General features: G+C 39.5%; 1 protein-coding gene and 1 long non-coding RNA gene across 2 annotated transcripts in view; one reads left to right on the top strand and one right to left on the bottom strand.

Annotated features, from left to right (window-relative positions):
• LOC148133098 (uncharacterized) overlaps positions 1-16,650 on the bottom strand; it is a 704,593-nt gene that overhangs the window by 483,574 nt on the left and 204,369 nt on the right. The window lies entirely within an intron of this gene.
• Positions 1-16,650, top strand: part of LOC113421086 (cyclic nucleotide-binding domain-containing protein 2) — a 102,225-nt gene that overhangs the window by 39,922 nt on the left and 45,653 nt on the right. The window contains exons 2-8 of the mRNA XM_087950142.1: positions 871-911; positions 2,088-2,213; positions 2,439-2,492; positions 3,977-4,140; positions 7,623-7,779; positions 8,494-8,645; positions 13,873-14,011. Of these exons, the coding sequence (XP_087806268.1) occupies positions 2,121-2,213; positions 2,439-2,492; positions 3,977-4,140; positions 7,623-7,779; positions 8,494-8,645; positions 13,873-14,011 (759 nt within the window). The 5' untranslated portion in view covers positions 871-911; positions 2,088-2,120. The remainder of the gene's footprint in view (positions 1-870; positions 912-2,087; positions 2,214-2,438; positions 2,493-3,976; positions 4,141-7,622; positions 7,780-8,493; positions 8,646-13,872; positions 14,012-16,650) is intronic.

A 16,650-nucleotide genomic window follows, 5' to 3' on the forward strand; every position in this document is an offset into this window, starting at 1 on the left:
CCCCCTCCAGCTAAGCTGTCGGGCGCTCCTTGAGAGAGATGAGAGAAGCAGCCGGAGTCACTCTCGTCTCTCGAGAATCCAGCTGAAGTTTCCCACGCTGCTTCAGCTACAGAGACAATAGTTTGCAGGGGGGCAATTTAGCATATGCAGAGCTAGGGTTAGCTCCGGCTGCTTTTCTCTGCTGCACTACAGATGCGGCAGGACACAAGGGGCTGCCTTGGCGCCCCAGCTGCCGCAAATATACCGCAGTGAAGGGAGATGCAAATGTGAGTACTGCTTCTTCCAGCCACTGCCACTTCAGCCCGCTTGTGCTGCACTCCCTGCCACAACAGAACCATTACTTCATTCCAGCCACCAGGGGCCAGTCCCATATTTCAGAGCTGTAGTCATCCCGATGGAGGAACTGCTCCGGGGTGACCAAAGGGCCTGTCCTGTGACTACTACAGCTCTGGAATATGGGACCAACTTTCCCACCAACATTAGCAAGCCACCTCAGGGCGGATTTTCCTCCCCTGCCATTGGTCTTACCTTCCAATTCCAGCTCACGTGACTCTCCACTCAGTCTCAAGGTAAGGTTTGTGCTCGGCCAAAGGGTGGGGGTCAGCGGGTGGGCGGGCCATGTGGGCGGAGCAGCCTTGTTTTCCCATGTGGCCCGGATTAATTGCTTTCAGGGGCTATTTCTCTGCCATTTCTCTGCGGATCACCAAAATTTTGCTGCGGCCCACCGGTTGGCAACCACTGTTCTAGATAGCAAGAAATGTTCATCTCTGTGTGCATACAGATGTTTTCAGTACAAAGAAAATGGGAGAATTTCAGCTGATGGAAAATGTATTAAAGAAAAATAAAGCCCATAGCCATTTTCTTTTACAGGTTACAGGGACAAATTGGTTAACTACAAAAGGGGAATTAAGGTATGCTACTTCTCCTATGTACATATTTTGATTTTTTTGAACAAGGAAAGGTATCAACATTAACATAATCAATAGCCAGTGATAATGAAAACAGATGCATTACTAAGTGAGGGGAGAATGTAAAGATATATGTATAGGTTAGGTTTGCATTCACACTTGCAATAATGCCTTTATTTTGTTTTATGTGTTAGTTCAAACATAGTTTTATGACTTTGTGTGTCGGTTTACCCAACACGCTATAATTCTTTATAGATATGAACAAATGATCCACCATGTTTTGTTTTGTTTTATAAGTGAATATTTTTTTAGACATTTGGGATGACTTCATAATCAGTGATGTCCTTTATCCTGTTTCCTGTCCTTTCTCTAACACCTCCCTAAACAATTCTGAGGAGGTTAATTTTTTTCCACAGCAGATTTCTAGAATGTGAAAAATATTGGGACACCTGAGATTAGCTCTACATGTTGTCTTGGTACCTTGTCCCATATTTGTATACCTGCATGCTTAGAGTAGAAAGTGACTTATGACCATTTTTCCCATTTATGACCACTGCAGCACCCCCATGGTCACATGATTTACATTAGGATGTTTGACATCTGACTCACATTTATGATAGTTGCAGTGTCCCGGGGTCATGCGATCCCCTTTTGCAACTTTCTGACAAGCAAAGTCAATGGGGAAAACAGATTCACTTTAACAACCAACCGTGTTACTAATTTAACAACTGCAGTGCTTCACTTAACAAATGTGGCAAGAAAAGTTATAAAATGGGACAAAACTCACTTCACAGATTTCTCATTTAGCAACATAAATGTTTGGTCTCAATTGTCATAAGTTGAGGACTACCTGTATTGTTTATTCTAAGGATTTTCTCTGTAGCCATATGTAATGCTGAAGAGAGGGAAGAGATGGATAAAATGATCAGCTTTTTAGAAAGTGGAGCCATTGTACTAAAGGAAAAACTCCTCCACACAGTAATCTGTTTTAGCTGCTCTTGTAAATCTCACTACCAGATACTTTGTTTACTTGTCTCCAAGAATCAAACATGTATTAGAGAGGACAGTGGGTTAACATGCCTAAGGCACTCTGCATTTATGTATTATTTATCTCCATTTATGGTGATAACAGATGACAAATGTTTAATATGTGGCCAATGTATTGCCTCCCCCCGCAAGAATTTTCGCAGGCTCATTGTGAACATTATTCTGATGATAAAAGCATGCCGAGGATTCCGCAGCGCATTGAAAGGATTCGCAGGTTTTGACCTGATAGAGAAAGACTGTCGTCGGCAAATTGAAGGTGTAAGGGGTTCCACAAAATAACTGAAGGTCTTTTATTATTGATTTTATTTATTATTGCTCTTTAACATTAACTTTCATTGGTATTCTATAATATAATCAGAAACCATAAATATAAAATAGAATTATTTGTTAAAAACTAACATAAAAGTGTAGAATATTTTTAAGCCCTTTTTTTTTTACAGAATTTTATGTAAAATTAACTGCCATTCAATGTCTGCTTTTTAGGACATCAAAAGCGCCAATATTGTGTTTGATCGACATGAATTCAGCGTTTCAAAGGTCTGGACAAGCCATATATTATTTTTTCAGATTTGTTTTATATCTGCAGTGACAGACAATTAGAGGACAAGGGTAGGAATATAGCAGTAAGGAAATTGAACAAATATCTCTTCTGAAGATAAAAGCAAGAACAACAATTCAAAATGTTTTGAACCAAAGGTTTATTTGAGTTATTTGGTTTTGAGTTCAAGGTGAAATACACTGTCAACTTCCTGCATGGTGGTTATTGTTATTTAGTCCTGCTTTACAGAATCACAGTTGCAAAAACTTGTGTGTGTCTGCTGCAGTGGATTTAATATTTGAGCTTGACTGGAGGAGAGTGTGAGATGCTTGAGGGAGGAAAGGTGTGCAAAAGAGTGAGTGGAATATATTGAAGTAGATAAACTTCAGTATGACTGAACATGGGGACTAAAGGTTGTCTTCCTCAATCCTTGGATTGATTGGTAGCGGTATTATCTTCGCTACAACTCTTTAGTGGGCTGAAAAATGTTGGAATTATGGTCCAGTAGCTGCATAACAAAAGACCAGGAGGGAAGATTTACATAATTGCTGAACTGAAATCAAATTCACAGTCATCTGAGCCATTCCTGCATACTTTGTTAAAAATTAAACACAAACAGTAAGCAGTATAGCTGAAACATGGGAGTATCTGAGGGGATCTTATTTCCAAGAGCATCTGCAGGTGGGGGAGGGTGTCAAAATGGCCTTTGTGACTGTTACTGCATGATCAAGACCCACCCCTTTTAAAGATATAATAGACCCAAATCCACTTTAATGTCCTCTCTCTCTTGCTTGATGCTCTGCTTATTACTTCCACAGCCGTCTTCCTTCTCAGTTGTAAGAATGCCTCAACATTACACAAGCTTTTCCCTGAAAGCAATGCCCCTATCATTACTTTCATTACTTCACATTTTTTGCATTAACTTAGGCTTGTTACATAGCCTTTTTACTGACTGGGATGGGAAGGGCTTGGGTGGACTAGTAAAGCTGTAGAAATTCTGAGGTCAAAGTTCATCCAGTGTCCATCATTGCAATGGAATTTTATTGCTATTTTGTGAAGGTGGAAACCACACAATTCTCCATGGAACTGAGAAATAATCACAAGGAGACCTGATAAAATTCTGATTAAACTAGCAAACAATAATAGAACTTTGAAGTATTGACCTCACCCCTTTCCTAAGAGGTCTGTAGGGGGTGTGCATAAGCGCACCAAAGTGCCTACCATCCCTGTCCTATTGTTTCTTTTATTTTTTTATATGTATCAATTTCATGTATTCATAACTATGTTTATTCTTATACCTATTATCTTGTAAGTGATTGACAAATCAAATTAAATAAAAAAAATAAAAAAGTTACATCTTTTAAAGGGAGGCAAAAGAAAGAGAGCAAGAGAGGACTAATGATGCCTGAGAGAACGACAATACCATCTTTTACTGCTGCCCCTGTGAATATTTATTTTAAAATGTATTTGATATTGCCTTCAGGAACATTTCCCTTTTAGAGCAATCCAAATAACTAAGAAGCCGCCAACATGGAGGACTGAATCAGAAATAAAGCACTTGCGCAACCGCTTACAGCTTTTAGAAAGTTTCCGCCAATATAGCCCAACGCTGCAGTATCTGTTGGCCAAAGTTATTCGCTTTGAACGGTAATTGCGAAGGGAAGGTGGGCTGGGGAAGATAATAATGGCTTTGCAGCAATCCAAACTGGATCTGTAGCTTTAAAATTCTCCAAGTATGCCAATTAAAGGTAATGTTCCATCAAGGTTACCCAACATATTTTTATTGGAATAGCCAATAAAAGGAATTGGAATAGCCTAAGGTATCTCACTATTTTGCATTCTGCTATTGATATCACAGAAGTCCTTTATCAAAATCCCAGACAGTTTCTATGGAACATTTTTGCAAGGTCTCAGTCTGCTTTCAGGAACTGTTGTCCTGTATTCTCCTGACTCTAATTCACTCTGGAAAGCTGCTCATCCTATTAACATTTCCCACAGTGCCCAGCACCCCTTTGTTGGTAATGGGGGAATTCTCCCCAAGCTGTTGCTATTAGAAAAGGTTGTACCTGAAGGGAAGGAAATAATACAGGTAGATCACCTTCTCAGATATGGTACTTGTATTAAGTAATCTTCAGTACAAATCAGTGTGCTTCCCAAACATTTGCTAAGTAGACATAGTTTCTTTAAACATGAAAACTGGTTAAGCCATGTTGTTTCTATATTCTATATTCTTTTTATATTCTCCTACAATCCTGATCTACGGAAATAGAGAAATTGCCTTTCTAGCTACCCAAAGAGCCATTTATCTGAAATTACAGTGACATAAAATTTACTATCTTTGTTGCCTATCTCTACCTTGCCTCCACTTAATCTGTTCTAAGTTACTGCCCTGTGCATTGTGATTTTGCATGTACCATTCAAATAAAGCAAAGTTATTTGTTTTCTCTTTTGGCCCAGGGCTTCCTATGGATTCCTAGGATTTGATAGAACACATCAGACTTGTTTTTGTTATTAAAAAGATAACAAAAAGTGCCTTTGATACTATTCAGAGTATCAGAAGAATTGTTTTAGGCCAGGGTTGTAGTCCCAGAGTGGCATAGTCATACAGTCGCATAAAAAAGAATGCAGCAGCTTCCTTCTGGTTTTGCTTCCCAGTAACTGTTAACTAGTGATAGAAAGAAAAATCTTAAGATCTCTTCTCCGTGTAGATCAGATCTAGGTTGAGTATCTCATAACTCATAACTGCTTTTATAGAGAAAAGAGGGAGACATTGGAAAGAGATACACTGAAGAATATCATTATTACAATGTTTAGATCAGGCGTGTCCAACCTGCAGCCCACAGGCAACATGCAGCCCTGGTGAGCTAGTAATGTGATCTCACAAGACTGTAATCTTATCGTTATTGTGTGGTTTATATACAGTTCAGCCAAGATGGCGCCGACGATGGCTGCCTCGATGAAATGCTCTCTAATGGTTTCTTTATTCCTTATTATTATCTGCAATTCACTACGTTATAATTCTTGATTCTTAACGAATGTATCTTTTCTTTATGTATACTGAGAGTATTTACACCAAGACAAATTCCTTGTGTGTCCAATCACACTTGGCCAATAAAGTATTCTATTCTATTCTATTCTATTCTATTCTATTCTATTCTATTCTATTCTATTCTATTCTATTCTATTCTATTCCTTTTCACTCAGTGTGGCCCACACAAGCCAAAAGTTTGGACACTCATGGTCTAGATCAGAGGTGTCAAACTCAATTTCATTGAGGGCCGCATCAGGGCTGTGGTTTACCTTGGGGTGGGTTGGTCAGTGTAGCCAACTGGTTTGGTGTGGCCAACTGGGTGGGCATGGCCAGCTTGACACCACTCCCCAAATGCTGGCATGTGTCCTCTTCGCATTGGGTAGACTGGTCCGAAGCGATGCGGGCCAGCCCCTTACATTTTCCAGGACGTCCCTGAGGGCCAGATCCGACCATATTGCAGGCCAGATGTGGCCCGCAGGCTTTGTGTTTGATACCCCTGGTCTAGATTGTCTCTTATTCCCCACTTTTTAAAGACATCCAAAACTGATTATGTTTTCAGTCAAGTGGTCACAAGATCTTATTCTTTTTGCTTTAATTTGACATTAATAAAGAAGAAAAGAACAGATAATGATCTTAATTGTTCTTTGAGAATGATGCTTATTCAGACACAAAAAAGAAGATGCCTGTTAAAGGAATGCACTCTCTCATGTTTCAAAAAATATAGCAGTGGCATACTACACAAGAAATAGCAAACAAAATAAATCTGTTGGATATAGAAAGGCAGAAGAATATAAGCTATGCATTATTTCAGTGTCCAACTGAAAATTACATGTCCCATATCCAGTCTATGAAAAACCAGATGTCTGGTAGCATCTTCTCAGACTCACATGTTGTTTTAAATAGTCATAAGCTTCTTCATTGGATACATGAAGTGGCTAAACTGAAGTAGGATTTAAACTGGAATGAGGTGGCAAGGGAAAAAGCAGAAGTTATAAATTGGTAGTTATGCAGACACAAATTACAGGTTCCTTATACATTAAAATTTGAATTATGTTAAAAACCCATTGTGTTTGTTGAGTTGTTTTGAGATTAATATATGTGATAGCAATAGCACTTAGACATATATACTGCTTCAAGTGCTTTACAGTCCTCTCTGAGCAGTTTGCAGAGTCAGCATATTGTCCCCAACAATCTGGGTCCTCATTTTACTGACCTCAGAAGGTTGGAAGGCTGAGTCAACTTTTTAGCAGTCTTTTATTCAATTGTGCTTGTGAAGTTTCTTTGCTCCAGAATAGCTGTTTTATGGTCTGTTATAGAGTATATTGGCAGTTATTACTATGCCCCTTGTCTTGAGTCCAGATGTCAAACGTGTGCGTTCTTCTACAGAAAGTTTGCCCCACGGTTTACTACTTGACTCCAGAGGGTGTTAGCCTTGTGTGGTAATCCAGACAAGAAGCCTAATCAGGAGTACTATCTCTATCTTTATTGAAAGGTTATAGTAACGGAATCTTACCAGTCTGAAAATTGCATCCCATCCCTCACCTTTATTCAGTCCAAAATTAGACAGGGTTCTTCTGAGACACTTTCACTACCTGTCCTTCAGACTCAAATTTCACTTATCAGACTATTGTCTCGGCTGCATCTCTTCCTCCTGTCTTCCGAGATCATTCCCACCTTCCATTAAAGAGAGACAGTGCTGGCAGATAATGACATATCTCAAGTCAGAGGAAGTGTTTGTGAAGGTACCCTTAATGTGTGTGTGAAATTGTGAGGAATGTGACTGCACAGCTGATAAATCTGTAATACAGATATCCCCTGTATATCTACAGTGTCACTGAACCTATAAAGAAACCTTGAAGCAAAGAAAAAGCAACTTTTAGCTTTTGTGGCCTGAAATTCTTGAAACTCTACTGTTAATCTACCCCGGAATCCCTTCTTTGGTGATGTGGGCAGCTACTATATATAAATTTGAAAAATAAATAAATAAATAAACCCACACTTGAAAGGGCATCAGATTGAGGAAGGCTAGCGAACTGTTGCTAGCACTTTAAGTCTTGTTCAGGTTCATTTTTGCCATTTTTGATTATCTGTTTTCCAGATTTGGCCGCAGAAGAGTGGTCATTAAAAAAGGGCATGAAGCAACTGCCTTTTACTTCATTTATTATGGTACAGTCGCTATCACAGATGATGATGATGGTAGCAGTGCCTTTGTGGAAACAGCTCCAACTACAATTCAGAGGGGTGCTTCTTTTGGTGTGAGTGTGATCTGCAACTGTGGTTTTCAACTTTTCAGTATTAGCAAAGAAAATGGTTCTCTCCATAATAGAAACACATACATGCACACTTTTTTTCCACAAAAGAAATATCAATATAAGTTTCAAACTTTGATAAATTTTATGCTTCTAAGCATTCTCAATATATAAAAATTATACTATTGCTTTTCCAATTGAAGATGTTGCTCTTCGCAAGCATTGGGAAGTTTCAGCTTCAGAATCCAGCAGGTAACATCGCCAAGTTAGGTAACTTTCAAGGATATTGATAATCGGAAAATCTTGTTGAATACAAAGATAGGACAATGTAAAGTGTCCAGGGCCATAAAATCCTTGCCACAAAAATGATTTTTACTACATTTCAAAATCAAGGTGGCATACTATGAAGCCAGCTCCATCATCCTGGATCATCTGTATTCCCTAAAGTATTGTAGAATTCCAAATAGACTCAGGTATTACAGAATAAAAATGATGGTGGTTTCAGGAAGGCTTCTATTGATAGATTTACTCTGCTGTCTGGAAAAAGGGAAGGCAAAGCTGGGAAGAGCTTTTGTTTAGGAAATACGAAGGGAGGGGTAGACCAGTGAGGAGGATAAGAGAGAAGTTAAATAAAAGGAAAAGGATCAAGTATATAGTAGGAAAAGAAGACAAATAAACCATGACAATATTCGCTCTCCTTTATCTCTTGCTTATTAACAGGAAATTGCCCTTTTGCAAAAAACAAAAAGAATCGCCACTGTTGTCTGTATGGAGGAAACGGAATTGCTGGTGGTGGATAAAAAGGATTTTTTCGCCTATAAACTAGATAAGGAACTTCAACGGGAATTCAAAGTTCGCTATGACTATTTGAGGTATTCCTTATATCGCTCTTGTCCATTGTTTCTATAGTTTTGGCTTTGGTTCAATGAATCAGCCTTTATAGAAAGAACTCCGTAGATAAGGAGTGTTTCTTTTTCAATAAGACACCAAGCATTTTAATCTCACAGCAGCTTTTGATACCATTGACCATGGTATCCTTGTGAAATGGTTTTTGGGAGTTGGATCAAAATGCAGCCACTGTCATGGTTTTGTGCATGTCCAAATTTGCATAAGTGTCAATTCTTTTGCAGAAACCACCGATTGCCAATTTGCCTCTGGGTCAGAGGAGGTATTCAGCAGGCTCTGACCAGTTCTGGAGAACTGGGAGCAGAAATTTTGAGTAGTTCAGAGAACCAGCAAATACCACCTCTGACTGGAGATTTTACAGTATCCTTCCCCTGCCACGTCCACCAAACCATGCTCATAGAACAGGTAGTAAAAAAAATTGAATCCCACCCCTGCTCTGAGTGCAATTCAAAGTGCTAGTTATCAGTTTTAAAACTCTGCATTGTCTGCGGCCAGGTTATTTGATGGGCCACCTCTCCCAAATTACATCAACCCAGCCCATGAGAATAGGAAGGCAGAGTATCTTGCAGGTCCCAACAATCAAGGAACTACATCTGGTGGGACCTAGAAAAAGGGCCATCCTGAAGACAGTGAGGGACTGGCCTGTGCCGCGTCAACACTGAACCCACTGGGTGGGTGATTATGCCCACCCAGTCAGCCACAATGACCAGGCCATGCCCCATCCCAGCCCCGCAAGGGCAAATAAAATCCTGATAATGGCCGTACTGGGATTGAGTTTGACACATCTGCTATAGAGATAATATTAGCCCCTATCTTGTTGCTTTTTCACAAGGCTTTGAAAACATGGTTTTGCCAGCAGGTTTAGGGACCCCATTTGGAGCCAATCAAGTGGCTTGTTTGTTGATGCTTCCATGGGATAAAGTGGAGGTATAGATTGTGGATTTTTAACTGTAGATTTTTAATGTTGTATGCCTGCCAGAGTCAGTGTGTGTGAGTTGGAAACCTAAACAAACTTGTTTAATAAACAAATAAAATAACCTGCCTGTCCACCTGACAGTTATTGTACTTTGGCTGTTAAAGTGTGAACTGAGTGGAAGGATCATAGTTCCGCTTCTCCCTTAGGCATGAAGCCAGCTGGATGATTTGGGCCAATTACTCTCTCTCAGGCTGGGAATTCAGAAAACATGCATCTATCAAGTTTCACTGGATCAATGTGATAAATTAGACCCAATGATTATGGCCATGACCTGTAATAAATAGGCCTTTATCTAGCTGAGGATACATTTAGGATGATTTGGGCTTATATTTACAAAAATAAGCTATTATTACACTGCATCAGAATTTACAGCTAGTGTTCTGTATTAGCATACTCCAAACCCTGAATCTTGATTGGTCCACACGGACCGCAACCTGATTGGACAACTACACAGCCGTGATTGGCGCGCTAAGAATCTACCGCGATTGGTCAAACCGATCACGGGAGATTCAAAGCCCTGTCATTGGCCGCCGTGCCGCGAACAGCTCCTCTATGAAGGGCTGCCGCAAAGCGCAGGTCTTGTACAGAACTGTATACTGAATAAAGAGCTGAATGTTCACTTTTGGTCTCGCGTCTCTATGGGGACCGATCTACCCGATCTAACAGCTAGGGGTTTTTATCCTTATTTTTCCCATTTACAGAGAGTTAAACATTCAGCTCTTTCTGACCCAGCCTTTTATAATATTTCCCTTTAATTATTCTACCTTTATTTTATCATTTCTTTTTGGCTCATTCCATTTTATTAATGGGTGGAAAAAGAATCAGGTTGTTAAGCATTCACTATTTTTTTTCATTAATAAAGCAGCATTACAGAGATTGTCCATATTGCTGATCTCTATTTTTTGTTCAGGATTCTCATAAAAGAGGGGCCTTGAGAGGGGACTTTTGCAGCAGCAGACATCCATTTGTGCTTTCATGATATCTTCCTTATCAAATTGCCTGAAGCAAATTGCTTTGGTATATTTATCAACTCAGCTACATCATTGCCTATCCCCAGAACATCCAGGCAGCCACTTCTGGAAGGCAGAAGCTTCACCCTCTCTGAATCTTACCTTCTGCAGTACACACTCCCCAATTATATTGTCTCAAGCATTTCTGCCCATTTGGGCGAAAGCATTTTAGGTTATTGCAAGCTACCCTTCACAGTTCACGGCTTCTTCGCAGAGGTAGGAATACACCTGAAATTTAGCTCCAGGGCCTTTTAGACCTTCCCTTTACCTTGCCTGTAGCTTTTGCATAACAATAAGGAAACTTCAATCCAAAAAGAGATCACTCTGGCGGAAAAACAAATCTGGTCACGTTGCCAATTTCAAAAGCCGATACAAAAATTTATGCCACCAGATAAAGACCGAATGCACCAATTATCACATTAAACAAGAGGAAAACCTTCTAAGCACCAATTCCACCCGTGCTTTTTACAATTTTGTAAACAACAAACTAAAAGACTCAAGGTCCATTCCACCCTTGATAGGACCTGATGGTAAAGACTGCAACGACGACACCATTAAAGCCAACCTCTTTAACATATTCTTCGGCTCAGTATTTGTAAACAGCAATGGATCATGCCCAGTATTTCCTAGCCGTACCACAGATAACAACAATGATCTAATACATATCGATTTTACAGAAGACCATGTTGAAAAAGCACTACGCAATCTAAAACCATCTCTATCTATTGGACCGGATGGAATATGTGCCTACTTCTTAAAAAAGCTATCCACTGCCATAGCCAAACCTCTAAGCATAATCTTTGAAAAATCTTTCAGGACCAGCTCCTTGCCTAACCTATGGTCACAAGCCACAGTCATCCCCATCTTCAAAAAGGGAGACCCAAGCCTAGTTGAAAATTACAGACCAATCTCCTTATGCTGCGTCACCTGTAAAGTCATGGAATCAATTATTAACCAATCCATCATCCTCCACTTAGAGACAAACAACCTACTCTCCAATAAACAATTTGGTTTCAGAAAAAAACTATCCTGTAATCTGCAACTCTTACACTGCAAAAACATATGGACGACACAACTCGACCAGGGCAAAGCAATAGACGCAATCTACATAGACTTCTGTAAAGCAGAAGTGGTACACGACAAACTACTCCTAAAAATAAAATCCTATGGTATCTCTGGACAACTGCATAACTGGATAGAAGCATTCCTGGCAAACAGACAACAAATGGTCAAAATTGGGAGCGTCCTATCAAATTCTGTACCTGTCAATAGTGGTGTCCCCCAAGGCAGTGTTCTAGGACCAACTCTCTTCATACTCTACATAAATGACCTCTGTGATCATATTAAGAGCAATTGCGTTCTTTTCGCTGATGATGTAAAGCTGTTCAATACCACAGACAATACTGCTACCCTACAAAAAGATCTTGACTATGTATCAGAATGGTCAAACAAATGGCAACTTCAAATCTCAACAAATAAATGCTCTGTCTTACATATTGGCAAAAAAAATCAGAAAATAAAATACAAGCTGAATAGTCAAGATCTTGTTGATGACCCAAGCTCTGGTAAAGGACCTTGGAATACTCACCTCTAATGATCTAAGTGCTAGAGCCCACTGCAACTACATAGCCAAAAAGGCATTAAGAGTTGTTAACCTAATCCTACGTAGCTTTTTCTCTGGTAATATCACACTACTAACCAGAGCATACAAAACATTTGCTAGACCAATACTCGAATACAGTTCATCAGTCTGGAACCCACATTACATATCTGATATTAGCACAATTGAGAAAGTCCAGAAATATTTCACAAGAAGAGTTCTCCACTCCTCTACTCGTTGTAGAATACCTTATGCCACCAGACTTGAAATTCTAGAACTAGAAAACCTTGAATTACGCCATCTTCGGTCTGATTTAAGCATGGTATATAAAATCATACATTGCAATGTCCTACCTGTCAATGAATACTTCAGCTTCAACCATAACAACACAAGATACACACAATAGATACAAACTCAAAGTTAACCGCACACAATAGATACAAACTCAAAGTTAACCGCACCAAACTTGATTGCAGGAAATACGACTTCAGCAATAGAGTGGTCAATGTCTGGAATACTCTACCCGACTCTGTAGTTTCTTCCCCAAACCCCAAAAACTTTAACCTTAGACTGTCTACTATTGACCTCACCCCTTTCCTAAGAGGTCTGTAGGGGGCGTGCATAAGCACACCAACGTGCCTACCGTCCCTGTCCTATTGTTTCTCTTATTCTTTTATTTTTCTTATATGTACCCATTTCATGTATTCACAACTATGTATACACTTATACTTATTATCTTGTAAACAATTGGCAAATCAAATAAATAAATAAAAATAAATAAATAAATCAAACATTGCTGATTTGAAATTGTCAGGAAACACAATTTCCAAAACCTTGGAGAAAAATTGTTTTCAGCCCTATAGGTGGACCAGATCAGAGAATGGATCCCACAGACAAGGCCAGAATTCTGCTTTATTGAGATAGGTGCTAGTAGCAGAAACTTGCCTATGTTTTCCCTGCTATCTCTTTTATGCTCCAGAGTCAAAGGTAGGCCAGCCTGGGTCTCGTCTTGTCTTGAGAGCTTAACACAAGCTACTTCTGCATCTGTTGTTTTCTTAACACTTGCTGGATGGTTTCTTCAAAGTCATCTCCAGGGGTCCCTACAGAAACCTGGCAGAAACTATTTGAATTTTTCTTCTTCCTGGGTTCCATTTCTCTCCCCCTCCTCCTCTTTGTCACTTGTTGTTGCTGTTAACTTGGGAACAAGAGGAAACAGTAGCAGCACCAGTGATATATATTATTTAGAGCTTAAGCATCTGTTCCACACTTCATCATTTTCATTTTTCCAGAATACAGACAGTATGCACATATATACATAGGATATTTCAGAGAAATTAAATGGTGGGTTGTCTGTTGAGCTGCATCAAGCCAACAAAATAACAAGTCTGTTTCAGGTGCTAGACTTAGAAACAAGTGATTATTGGGTTTCTTTGCCTGTGTTCTCCTTTATCTTTAATGAAATTCCTTACATAGTGGAATAAACATGAATTTAGAGGTGAATATCTCTGAACCATAACTGAATGCTTTGATCTGTAGTTAGCCAAAAAAATTTCAATTTGTAGTTACACAGTTGATGAGAATAGCCACTTTTTTTTTTCTATTTTCAGGGCTATAGATCTTTTTCAAACACTGCCTGATTCTTCAATAGATAAAATAGCTAATTACTGCAAAGTTGAGAGATTCTATTGTGGACAGGTGATTACCACTGACCTTGCAGAAACCCACAGTATGGTATTTATTACCAAGGTGAGATTTACTTTAGTTTCATGTTTTATAGTAAAGCTTGCACCATTTTCTTTCTACTAGTTACAGTGTTTTTTAATCTACAAATTCAAAAATGGGTGGATTTGCACACTGCATCAAGTCAGCAGTCCCTAACTCAAAATCTATGAACCTATGATCTATGCAACATTCAGGGTATTTCAGTGATGTTGTATATGGAACACCAAAATCTAGTAAAGTTTTGCAGTCTCTTGAGAAGTATCCATTAAAAATAGGTCTATGCCAAACCAAGGGAATCCATTAGTACAGACTACCGGTGGTCCCTGGATCATTGGTATCTATTTTTGGCCACCATGATGTTAAAATGATGACATACATGTCATAATATCATCACACAAATAACAGAATTATGTAATTTGCATTACTTGTACCATGTTGGACTAAATACATAAGTTGTACCTCCACCTATGTTTCATAAAGGATGATGTCTTGACTCCTATGCCACCATTCACCTGCATTCCTCTGTACACATCTATGACTTGGCTTCTTCCAAACTTCCAAATTAGCTTGGAAGGTCCCTTGATGATGTTAGGAATGGTTGAGATATCTTTGCATAATAGCCTGTTTTAGCCTGAGAACCTTTGATTTCACCTCACCAGCCTCAGCCTATATAAGGGGTGTCAAACTCGCAATAACACATTGTCGTCACATGACATATAGCAACTTTTCCCACCTTCGCTAAACTGGGGGTGGGCGTGGCTAGCATGTGACGCCTCTGGCCTGCAGGCTGCGAGTTTGACACCCCTGGCCTATACATTTATACTTAGCTTGTAGTCTGCAGCAGTGGGATTATGCTGTTGAGGAAGAACTCTACAGCCGAACATGATACGTGAAGATTGTCCTTTGTCTGAAAATGTCCTCTGATTAAGACACTCCCCAGTCCATACCTGATTTAAAGGAAAATATCTATGGGATAGAATATCCAGAATTTAAATGATTTTTCTCTTTAACAATTAACACGTGGACAGTAGAATTAGCAGGCAAAAGGTATCAATTCTTATGCTAGTATGTCTATTTTCTTCTTTCTCATAGCAAATGTAATATTTATGGAAATCCATGTCTTTTTTTTCACACTTGTTCTAAGTGACCTGTTTCCCTCTATATTGGAAATAAATACATGGCAATTCTCTGAAAGGCCCTTTTGGGCATCTGATTTAATCAACCCTGTTGAATGGGTTCTTGTCAATCAACAGGTTCTGACCTCAATAAACATCTGTGAAGGACAGATGTTCTTTGTAATCTGGACATGGACAGATACTACAACCTTGTACTAAAGATGGAAAGGATTTTGGTTATGGTTTGCACTCCGAGCTTGCTGTTTAGCTCATGAACATTTCATTACCAGGCTAGGTAACATCATCAGTGGGACTTTGAAGTGTCTTGTTTCATTTCTCTTCAACTTAAATAGGTCTTTGTGTGGTGGAATAATGTCAGCTGGTGCTCCATTTAAAATCCAAGAAAGAAAAACTTAGACTCTTGTAATTAGAGAAAAGATATATTTTACTGGAAGTCAAGTGGTAGCAACAAGACAATTCTGAATCTGAGGAAATAGGCACGTACATCACATATATCAAGGGACGGAAATGTTCCCACCCCCAATAGTTCAAATGGTTCTTCCAATTAAAAGTTGTGAACCTCATCATGTGGACAGCTTCAGGTGGTGATGATTAGTTGACCGTGGCATACTCTGATAAGGGTTTGCAGCTGCGCAGAGAAGAGAAAGCTAAGCAAGAAATAGAAACCCTCCTCAGTTCATACACTATTACTTAGTAACACTTCCCATACTTGTCCCCCTTCCTCCCCCCGTTACTCATGACAGCCAGAAAGAAGCAAAGCAAAGGAAGAAGATCTTGAAGGCTGACATTCGGCCCTCCTAGAAAAAAGACGTTAGTCCTATAAAAGAGGGAAATATAAAAGGCACGAATTAATAACCAGTTAACATAAAAGAGACACGTATCTAGGGTTTATCAGGATAATTAGAACGAAATGCTCTGACAAGCTTAGGGGCTCTAACATCTTTTTCATTGACCCACTCAGCCTGGGAAGAAGGGAAATGCTTCCAAGCAACCAAATATTGGAGCTGACCCCTCCATCTTTGAGAGTCTAGAATTTCTTTAACTTCAAAATGTTGTTTGCCGTCAATAAGCAATGTTACAGGAGGGTCGGTCTGGGTCAGTCTCAGATCGGAAGTATGTTCAGGTTTTAACAAACTAACATGGAAAACCGGGTGAATTCGTCGAAGGCTTTTAGGTAATTTCAATTGGACCGTCACAGGGTTTACAATTTGTTCAATCGAGAAAGGACCAACATACTTAGGACCAAGCTTCTTTGACTTTTGAGTGGTGTGTAGATATCTGGTGGACAAAAAGACTTTATCGCCCACTTGATATGGTTTTTGTGGAGTCCTCTTTTTGTCTGCAAATTTCTTATGGGCCTGATATGCATCATGCAATGCTTTACGAGCGACTGGCCAATTAAGCTGGAGTTGTGTTATCCATTCATCCAAAGACTAAAAACTTTAAAAACGCCCATAGTCTTTTGCCAATTGGATGGATCAGTGGCGGGGGGCGGGCCTGCACGTTTCATAACGGAACCCATGGAAA

The sequence above is a fragment of the Notechis scutatus genome, chromosome 1 (genome assembly GCF_049901735.1).
Source record: "Notechis scutatus isolate UNSWTSFEM ecotype Mainland chromosome 1, rNotScu1.2, whole genome shotgun sequence".
In the NCBI taxonomy this organism is placed as follows: domain Eukaryota; kingdom Metazoa; phylum Chordata; class Lepidosauria; order Squamata; family Elapidae; genus Notechis; species Notechis scutatus.